The 10,963-nt window shown below is 38.0% G+C and overlaps 1 protein-coding gene across 1 annotated transcript in view; it reads left to right on the top strand.

Annotated features, from left to right (window-relative positions):
- Positions 1-10,963, top strand: part of TENM3 (teneurin transmembrane protein 3) — a gene marked incomplete at both ends in the record, with an annotated part of 157,040 nt that overhangs the window by 117,709 nt on the left and 28,368 nt on the right. The window contains 5 exons of the mRNA XM_009080076.1: positions 1,088-1,304; positions 2,362-2,481; positions 2,875-3,136; positions 9,258-9,525; positions 10,068-10,211. Coding sequence (XP_009078324.1) covers positions 1,088-1,304; positions 2,362-2,481; positions 2,875-3,136; positions 9,258-9,525; positions 10,068-10,211 — 1,011 coding nt within the window. The remainder of the gene's footprint in view (positions 1-1,087; positions 1,305-2,361; positions 2,482-2,874; positions 3,137-9,257; positions 9,526-10,067; positions 10,212-10,963) is intronic.

Genomic DNA, 10,963 nt, shown 5'->3' with positions numbered 1-10,963 from the left:
TTCAACATATGATTGAACAAAAATGGATGATATTTTTCCCTTCAGAAAGAAGTTTTACTCTAAAGGTAGATTCTTTTGTGAGAGAAGCAATCGTAGGCTTCCTCCGAGTGCTGCATTGGTATATTTTTCAGTTTAGTGCAGCAAGCAAGATTCCTCTCTATTCTAAATGGAATAATAAAATGTTTGAGCTATTTCATTCTTGCTGTTCTTTTGGGGAAACAATTATCAGCTCTATGATACCATATTACATTCATCTAGAAATTTTCTGTAGCTGACATTTCCAGGCTCATTTTCCTTATGACTTTACTTACAGCAAATTAGTAGTTATCAATTTGATCTTGATTTTAATCTTTCACCAAATTAGATTTCCAGTGATGTGACAGATCTAATGCTCCACATATGTGAATATTTCAGCACATAAGCATAAAAGCAGCCATGTGTTTAAATCTTGTTTATACTGGCCAGCATTTCTCATCAGTTTATTCAGAATGAAATCTAAATGTTAAATACGTATTTTGTTCTCTCATACATTTTCATGTAAAATACATGTGGAAATTGCCTTTGCCACTAGCAACAAATTCTTTCTGCCAGGGTATAAAGGAATCCACCTTGATAAACCTTGTGAAATATTTAAAGCTACTTACAGCATAGATATGCTAAAAAACTTCAGGAAAACAGCAGAGTGGGAGTTGCTTGCTTCTTTTCTCTAGCAAACCAAATAACCTCACATAAAAGCTAATTGGACGCACCTAAAATGTTTAATATTTATAAGTTAACAGTGTGTGCAGAGCCTGAGTGCCTTCCTTTTCTGGTTCGTTCAACATGCTTTTAGAAAAGTATTGAATAAATAGGTTCATTTTGTACATGATACTGAGTATATTCAGCTTGCATGGACTTCCATGGGAGTTTAAGAGCTCAGTGGAAACAAACTCTCTTTCTTTAATTGAAAGTGAATTCATTGAAATCTTAATTATGAGTATTCTTTCACACTGATCTGGGTTTTTTAAATCTCTCTGCTGGCTGGCACATTCCCATGCAGAGGGGCAGGAGTAAGAGTTTGTTCATTTATGTGACTTTCTGCCAACAGATGGGCTAGTTGACTGTATGGATCCTGACTGCTGTTTGCAGAGTTCTTGCCAAAACCAGCCTTATTGTCGTGGACTACCTGATCCCCAAGATATCATTAGCCAAAGCCAACAGTCGCCATCTCAGCAAGCTGCCAAAGCATTTTATGACCGGATCAGTTTTCTCATCGGAACAGACAGCACCCATGTCATACCTGGGGAAAGTCCTTTTAATAAGAGGTGAGCATGACTCATCATTTACTCATGAATACAAAAGAAATTGGAGTGTGTGAGAATCACGTGAGGAGAAGATCACTGTGACTGCAAATTTCATGGTGTGGACTTTGAGCAAAGACCTTCTCTCATAATATATCAAACTGCTTGTTTTGTCTCATTTCCTGCAAAATTCAAATTACCAGTGCCAGTAGGTTACAGAAGGTACTTGCCATGCTTATTGTCTGTATTCTAGCAGGGCACTTCATTAATGATTAAATAAATCTTTATTTAACCAGTTGATTTGGGCTAGCACAGTTGGAAATATATCAAAGCAATGAAAACACTTCAGAAGGAAAAGCAAAGCTGCACTTTTTAAACTGAGCTCACTAAATAATATAAATTATGAATTAATGTAATAGAACTGTTAAGTGCATGACAGTATAATTGCATAAACTATTTGACTGGTGCTCTGTGAAGCAGTAATGACCTGAAAATAAACCAGTAACAGGAAGCAGGTGTCTGGGATCTCACGGAGTGAAAGAAGATGATTTATACTAGAACTACTGCGTTTGCAGTAATTTAACAACATTAATGTGTTTGGGCACAGCAGTTGATTAAAAGTTGTTGCACCAATGTTCCTTATTGCTCTTTTAAATTTTGTACTTCATAGTCCCTGCAGTTTTACAGATTGCTTTGATACTAATTGAAAAGTATGTTTTTCTTTAAGAGTCTGCCAGAGGTATGACTTACAGTGAGAACATCTAGAGTTTATAAGTTCTTAAAATTTTTCAGTGAATTTCTGGTCTTAGTAACTCAGTACTGAACAAATAAACCAATGCAAAATCAACAATACTGAAAGAAAATTATTATCTGTAGATTTTTGAGGCATTTGTTTATACAATGTAAATTAAGTGAACTTGTAAAAGGGTTAGAGTCTCAGGAGAGTCAGGAGAGTTGATACCACGCAGAGAGGGGTGGGTGGGTTGGGGGTGGTGTATGCATGTTAAATCACTAGTTTTTATTCATTCAAAAGAGAAAAAAGAAAACAAACTTGTGTTTTGATCCTGCATCTTTTTCACAGTCTTGCATCCGTCATAAGAGGCCAAGTATTAACTGCTGATGGAACACCACTCATTGGAGTCAATGTCTCCTTTCTACACTATCCAGACTATGGATATACAATCACTCGCCAGGATGGAATGTAAGCTCCCTTTGAAGCACTTCTAAGTCATAAAGACAGCAAAAGCATTACTGAAGAGCTGCTTGTAAAACTAAGATAATAAAATAATGGAAACAAAAGACATTAACAAAATGATTGACTAAAGTTGTGCTTTGAACATTCTTCAAACGTAAAACATGCTGATTGCATACTTTAGAAGGGCTTGCTTAATTTAAATGCAGCATCCCAAACTCTTCGTTCTCTCAGTGTGGTATTATGTAATATAATCTAATTGATTTCTTCATTGTTCCCAGTAGAGCCATTGTGCCTTCAGAAAAGTACAATGGAATGAAGAATCAATCCATAAAATGGAGGCTGTGGATGGCTTTGGGAATTTGCTGACTAGCTGGCCCTCTTGGGGTTGTTTTTTTCTAGGTTTGACTTGGTAGCAAATGGTGGTGCCTCTCTGACATTGGTGTTTGAGCGATCGCCCTTCCTGACGCAGTATCACACAGTATGGATTCCCTGGAATGTCTTCTATGTCATGGATACCCTTGTCATGAAGAAGGAAGAGAATGACATTCCTAGTTGTGATCTAAGCGGATTTGTAAGGCCAAACCCTGTTATCGTGTCATCACCTTTATCCACCCTCTTTAGAATTTCTCCTGAAGACAGTCCTATCATCCCAGAGACACAGGTAAGGTGTGCTTTAAATAAGAGTTTTATCACAGGCTAGTATAAAGCAACTGTAAAACAAGTGCAAACTACTGTTCAAAAATAAATAATTCTGTCTTAGTGCTAAAAATTTGCAACAGGTGATTATTTTCAGACCAATTTATTTATTCTATGGGATGATTTTTGAAATTTCATCTGAAAAAAATGAGAGCTGGGTGTACACCAGGTGCTGGTTTTATATTTGTTTGCATCACTTGATTTACGGAATGTCTTCAGCAGTTAGGCACTGGCCCATTAAAGTGGACGCACTACAGTACATCTGAGTTTTTGGCTTGCCCTCTTGTTACAAGTGCACCTCAGAAACTGAAAATGAAAGGTGTTTCTCTACTATGTCTTAAAGATCCTTACAGTTTAATTTATCTGTTTAGTCCTAATAAATAGCATGGCACACAGATTTTTATAAACTTAAAAGAATTCTCTGCAACACTGAGGACAAGTCAATGAGCATGTGTTCTTATCAGCTTCTTCAGAACTTGTAATGCTGAAAGTAAGACTTGACATCAAAATCTTGATTTAAATGGAAGAAGCTGTGGCTGGAATGGTTTTTTTTCTTTTCTAAGATAGGTGTATTAGATTCCTCCATCTCAAATAAAGAATCACTAATACAGTGTTTAGTCTCTTAGCTCTCTTCAACTGAACTGCATTTCAGTTGCATTTCAAAAAGTAATACTTGTCTCGTTGATTTTTGAACTCTTCCTAGTGAAAGTGCTCTTTCTGCCTCCCTCTTTTTCTCCCTCTTCTTTCTCTGTTTTTCTCTACCCTACCTTTGCAACATCATAATTACATAGGGTACTCTTTTTCCCTAAGAAATGTCCTTGCCTCTTCAAGGGAACCATAGAAAATGTTTTTATGCAGAGCTCTTAAGCAAAGAGCTAAATCATTAAGCAATTCATGGTAGGAGCAGGTTTAAAAGAAAGATGTAAGGAAAGTGCAACTAAACACTCATACAAATCTAGACTGTGCTAGAAAATTGTTGCTTTTATCCTATCATTTCTGTGTCTTTGATATTTGCTAGTCAATTAAAAGAAAGTATTTGCAAAACAGTCCACTGAAAAACAGCTCTGATTTACTTGTTTTGGCAACAGATGATAGATTCAGTTCCTGAAATGATGGAAAATGGCCTAGATAGATGGCATATAAATCAAGAAAAAAGTAATAATAGACGAATGTCAGAAAATGCATATTTTCAAAAAACACTTGCAATGTCTGAGTAAGCAAGTCAGTTCATGAACAATGGGACTAATGAAGTCTGGATTCCCACTAATTCCCACTCATTGCTGTAATTCCAGCTGTCTGTCACATCCAATCCTGCCCCCACGGACTGCATACTGCCTTTTTTTTTTTCAAATGGGTGTACCAACTTGCCTAGTTCTTCCTTACCTGAACCTTTTTTTTAATAAACCTAAAGGAAATTTATTATCTTTAGAGATTTCTACTGTTATACTACCAGGTTCAGAATTTGTGAGGTGGGAGGTGTGATAGGCAGGACTTGTTGGGTCAAGTTGATTTCCCTAAGAAACTAGCTAGAAGGAAAGATCACTTTCTCAGTGGATCCTGGGCAGTTGGTGCTGATGGGTCATTTATGATGAGGTAAACTCATAATGTTACGAGTTATGTTTTGCATACATAACTCTTGCAAAAAATCCAGTTCTGGTACTGTGTTAAAAAAATCAAGTAGTATTTTGTTCTATATTCTTTGCTCATCCTACACAAAATTTCTTACTCCAGCAAGTGGGAGCTGCACATGCATGGCTGGGACATCCCCCTTCAGGGTCAGGTTCCCCTCAGAAACGCATAATGCTCAACAATCTGTCTCCAAAAAAATTCACTAAACTGATAAAAGATGGGCAGAACCAGATACCATTCAAAACCATATGTTCAGCTCCAGAGGAACTGCTGTAGATCTATTCATAAAAACAGGGGCAATGCCAGTTGGAAGTGTGGGAGACTGGATGAAGGCACAGAGAAAGAAATCATTCCCCATGTTCCTTCAATCAGTATTAGTCACCCTGTTCGTGTGGTGTGACAGCACTCACTATCACGTAGTACAGGAGAAAATGATGTGCTGCTGTAATCATCATCCCTTGAAGTGCTTCATCATCCCTTGGAGATAATGTTTCCAAGAGTGTACTTAGTGGCTTATGAATCCCAAATTGATCAGAGGGGAATTAAAGTCTGTGCCAAAGAAGCAGCAAAAAGGAAAACTGAAAAAAAAGAAGACAAGCAAGAGGAAAGAACAAATGCAGTGGGTAAAGGGGTGATCACAGACCCAATAGGTCATTACTCAAAAGGGTTATAATAAATAGCATCGTCACTAAATTTGGATTACTTACACATGACTTTGCCTAATTTTAATTGCAAGTTACCGTGCTTTGCCTAGACTTAACTAGCTGAGATTAATCAGTGTGGAACAAGACAGTAAACTGCATGCAGATGAGGGAGATCAGGTTAAGCTGGAGCTGCTTCTGTGCATTAGGTAATATTGTTACTGTCTTTTTCCTAATACAATAAATGTCTGTTTGCCACATATTGCCATGTGGTCTGGCAGAAACCCATGTGAGTCACAATGAGCACTTCTGAAATTGAGTATTTGAGGTTTTCCTTCTCCTAAACTTGTTACATATGCTTGGAAGATGCCTTCTGCAGGTCCCAAGCAGCTTGTTTCTGTCACCTCAAGTGTGTGGGAGAATGAAGACTGAATGTTTTCCTTCACATTACATGTTCAGGGTTCCTCTCCTCAGAGTTACTCTCACTACTGGCAATCCTATACAGCAGAAGTTGGCAAAATTTATCTACCCAGAGGAATTCAGGATGAAATATGGGCCTTGATGACTTAATAAAAATGATTGTTGGCAACTTCAGCATGGCCAGATTTTCAGCCAATAAATTGCTCCATCTTGAAACGAGCAGTTTCAACTTCTGCCTACAGTATAATTTTGATACTCCTTAGTCACAACCTGTATGTAATAGCAGTACTTGCCAATATGTAGCTGTATCTAAAAATGCCATCTTTACCCCTCTCAAACCAAGATGATGTTACATTTTAATGCAGCAGTTCAGGTTTTACATCTCAGCAAACAAACTTTTTCTGACTTTAGGACTAAAGTTTGCAATAATTTGTCAAATTTGTCCTCAAATCTTCTATTGAAGTTGCTCAATTTGCCCCCAAAAAAATCACAGCAATACAGCAGGCATTTCCCCCCTAACTGAATTACTTACTGTTCTTAACACCATCAGAGCATGTCACTTGAATCATACTATATTTTGGAACAGGAAAGCATTCCAGAGCCTGGACAGCTTTCATCCTCCTGGCCACACAATTTATGTGACTCAGACACCAGCTTGAACTCTCAGGACAATAAACTCTGTCCTTGTGAAAATTGAGGTGCCCCTTATCTCAGTCCCCTAGGTTAAAGGTTTCATAGCTGTCCTTCCAAGAAGCTTGATCTTCCGTAAATAAAATGTGAACCATTAGAATTTGGTGGTTGGGCTATCACTCCCCTTAGGGTATCAGCCTTTCTGAAGATAGTTTGATACTCTATCTGGAAAAGGTAAAGTACAGGCAGCTTGGTTGTGTTGGCAATTTCTGATGTGACTTTTATACCCAGTGACTTCCCTGATTGCTTTACAATTGATGTGTTCTCATGGCTCCCATAGGATGCTCTCTGCTGTGCCTGATGATTTAACTGTTCAGATGAACATTAAACTGTTTAATTCTCTTTGTAATGGTTGATTCTGGGAGAGAGATTGTGTTGCATAACCTTACCTTTACATTTCTAAAGTTCTCAAGAAAATAAGGTACTGCAGGGGATATTTTATGGAAAGAAGGAAGTTATAAGTCAGATTTCCAGCAGGTATTTGAGGCTTCTGCAGAAACTAATAATAGGGGTTTGGGGTTTGTTTTAAACCTCACTGAGAACTGCATGAGTGTCCTAGTTTCTAATTTGATAGTAATCCAAATACACAGTGGAATTTCTTGAAAATTGAAACTTCAAGGTGTCCTCTTTATTGCCTGTTATCTCAGCCAAGAGTACTGGAAGACCACCTATGTGTTTAACACTGCTCTTCCACAGTTGCAGTTGTAAAAGAAGCAATGGTCATAACAGGAGACCAGTGAAGTCCATTAAATTGTGTCCTATTACAAGTGTATTATTTCTTTTTCTCCTCTTGCTTACAGAGACCTCCATCTGTTAGACTAGTTTTAATGTGTACTATATGAGAGTCCTGCTGATGTCTTGAGGAGGAATTTGTCTTTTGTTCCTGGGTGGTTTGTGCTTTCCCTTCGAAGTCCCAGAAAAGGAATGTGTTCACAATCAGTTATCTCTCTAGAGAGAGGTTTTTTTGTTCATGTAGAAAAGATTTGCCTGTTCTCTGACTTAGATTGCTGTTCTCTGTATGTATATTGGGCTGATGGAAAGCAGACTAGATTTCCAAACAGAAATTAGGTCACTCTCACCTCCTTCAAGGTGATGGTAGTGCTTGTCATTTCTTCTCAGCGATGGCAGGTTCTCAATGGGGAACAAAGAAATATTTAAAGAATAAGAATTCAGAATTTATAAATCTAAATTTCCTTTGTCTAGTATCTTTCAATTCCTCCTTTATTTCCTACAGCTCTATTATAGTCTTACTGGAGAGTATCAGTTTCGTGTCTACATATATCAGATGTAAATAATTGTTATGTCAGACAATGAGTCAAAGTACTATATCTGATTTTTTGTTCCTGTTGTTGGAAAGGAGATAAAGATAATTAATACTGTATAAATCTTTCTTAAGATCCTAGCAAAAGTGCTAACATTGTCCTCCTCAAGAGCATAAACCACATTACTTGACCTTATTCAACACAGACAGTCAATTGTTTAGAAGCAGCATCCAAGATTTTCTCTAGCACAGAGAGCTAACAGCAGTTGTTTAGTAGCCAGCTTTTGATCCCACTGAAGTGTTAAGCCTTGTATTTGTGACAGTGTTCTCCCTGAAGTCTGCTTTCCCCTAATGTTTATTAGTGTTTGGTCTTCAGACTTTAGGACTAGGAAACAGAAAAGTAAAATAAAGCTTCTCAAATTTACTTCCACAGGAGTGTTTCTGTAACACCACCAAGGTTCTGGGCTTCTGCTTCAGCATCCTTTGCCCTTTCTTTCCTCCAGAGAAACATTACCTTTATAAAATTGTCTTGATAAATTTTTCTTCCTTTTGTTTTTTTTTGCAATAAACCAGGATACTTGGTAGCTGTTCACCCAAAGTGTTGGCTGCAGTGTTTATGTTCTGACTGAGGCATAGGACAGTATAGGCTGTCTTCGTCCACATTACACAGAAACATTTCACATCCATCCATCACCCACAAAAGCTCCTCAGCTCAGAGGAAAAGATAAGGTAGAAGAGGGGAGGAACCTTTTAAATACACGATTGAATTATTGCACCTCTGTGAAATGTGAAAATGGTAGGCTGATGTCTGACTAGTGAGTATTGATCAGAAAATAGGGAAAAACTTTCCTTGAGGCACCCTGCTTATCTGTCTTCAGAATAAAAGGAAGAATGCTCTAGTTCAAAGTATTTACAGTCCAGTGGTAATGCAAAAAATAAACCACCTGAAAGTCCTTCCTGCTCTTATAGGAGCAATTAGGCATCTCAAACCAAATCTGAAGCTTTGCTGTCCTTATAGGCTCTACTGCCTTTATGACATATCCATAGTTGGAACATGGGTGGCAACATAAGAAGGAGAAACTTTCACTTAGATGAAGGATGCTTTTTTGCCTCTTTTGGAGAAAGCAGTTGGGAATGGTTTCCCTTTCCTGCATTCTTTATTTCCCCCCATAAACATAAAAGCGATATCTTTGAAATCCTTCAGCAGAAAGTATCAACTAAGCAGCTTTAGTGTAATGAAGAATTTAGATGACTTTTTAGAAAAAAAAGGTGAAATGTTGTTATTTATTTATGTGGTTTTTTACGTTCTTAAATGAAGGCCAGGTGTAGATGATACTTCCTAATGGATGGTCATATAACATCACGTCAGGCATCCTTTTATGATAGCTGCGTTGTTCCATTTCCAGATCACTCAAATTCTGTATTTTTCTCGTACCAATGCATAGGTACTTCATGAAGAAACAACAATACCAGGAACCGATTTGAAGTTATCATACTTGAGCTCCAGGGCTGCAGGATATAAATCTGTCCTGAAGATTACTATGACCCAATCTGTTATACCATTTAATTTAATGAAGGTTCATCTTATGGTGGCCGTGGTGGGAAGACTTTTCCAAAAATGGTTCCCTGCATCCCCAAATCTAGCATACACTTTCATATGGGATAAAACTGATGCGTACAATCAGAGGGTCTATGGATTATCTGAAGCTGTTGGTATGTGTTATGGAGTTTTTTTGCATTTTACTGTTGTCTTGAAAATAGGGAAGCACATCTAAAATGCTTGTATCCATTAAGTAGAAAATGTTTAGCAGAATAAGATGAGAAATATCAATGGATATTAAAACATTAGAAAATACTAATCTAAGCTTTGAATTATGAAAAAAAATTTGCTTCAGTAGGAAAAAGAAAGCACAGTCGTTTTTCACTTCTTCTCCATGAAGTAGCCTCCGGCCCAATAATACAGTATGCACACTCTGTGTTCTTTAGAACACAATAGCATTCTGAATTACATCACAAAATGGCTTTCCTCAGTACGTGTCCTAATCCACTTACTTGTAGTAACAAAAAATATTTTAATGACCCAAGATTGCTTTGGAATTCTGTTTAGTATTTTCAACATATCTAAGGAAGTCATAGGGATTTTCATGTAGCCTATGAGAGAGGAAGAATGAGTGCAGTATAAGGAAATCACATTCTTTAAACTCTTCCTGAGAACAAGATGCAATACTTAATGAGGAAATGTACTGTTATTTCAGTCTCTGTAGGTTATGAATATGAGTCTTGCTTGGATCTAACTCTCTGGGAAAAGCGGACTGCCATTTTGCAGGGTTATGAACTGGATGCCTCCAACATGGGTGGTTGGACATTGGATAAGCATCATGTATTGGATGTTCAGAATGGTAAGGAGTTTGTTTTCTTCTTGCTAATTTTAATCCTCCACTACCCTGCACTTTATGTCTCTCATTTGAACTTTTTGACTATTTGCACTGTTATTTCAAAAAAGGAAAATTACAGAACATTTTGCATATGGTAAATCCTTTGAGTTTCCCCGGCTCCCCAGAGAAGTGGTCACAGTACAAAGCCTGACAGAGTTCAGGAAGTTTGGACAACACTAAGGCACATGGTGTGATTCTTGGGGTTGTCCCGTGCAGGGCCAGGAGTTGGACTCAATGATCCTGTTGGTCTCTTCCAACTCAGGATTTTCCATGATTTTCTGATTCTTAGCGAATGTCATGCTTCTTCATCCTATAAATGCATAAGCTCATCAAACAGTGTCATCCTGTGCAAGATATACTGTGGTGGGTTGACAATGGCTGGACACCAGGTGCCCACCAAAGGCTCTCTATCACTCTCCACCCCAGCTGGACAGGGGAGAGAAAACAGAACAAAAGGCTCATCGGTCAAGATAAGGGTTACTCACCAGTTACCATCACAGGCAAAACAGACTCAACTTGGGTAAACTAGCCTAATTTATTACCAATCAAATCACAGTAGGATAATGAGAAAGAAAAATCTTAAAAGCATCTTCCCCCCGCCCTCCCTTCTTCCTGGGCATAACTTTACTCCTGACTTCACCTCCTCCTCCCTGCCAGCAGTGCCAGGACACAGGGAATGGGGGCTGTGGTCAGTTCATCACACGCTGTCTCTGCTC

Source organism: Acanthisitta chloris, unplaced genomic scaffold (genome assembly GCF_000695815.1).
Source record: "Acanthisitta chloris isolate BGI_N310 unplaced genomic scaffold, ASM69581v1 scaffold5478, whole genome shotgun sequence".
Classification (NCBI taxonomy): Eukaryota; Metazoa; Chordata; class Aves; order Passeriformes; family Acanthisittidae; genus Acanthisitta; species Acanthisitta chloris.
The sequence above is the reverse complement of the archived record's forward strand: the minus strand, read 5'-3'. Positions and strand labels throughout refer to the sequence as shown.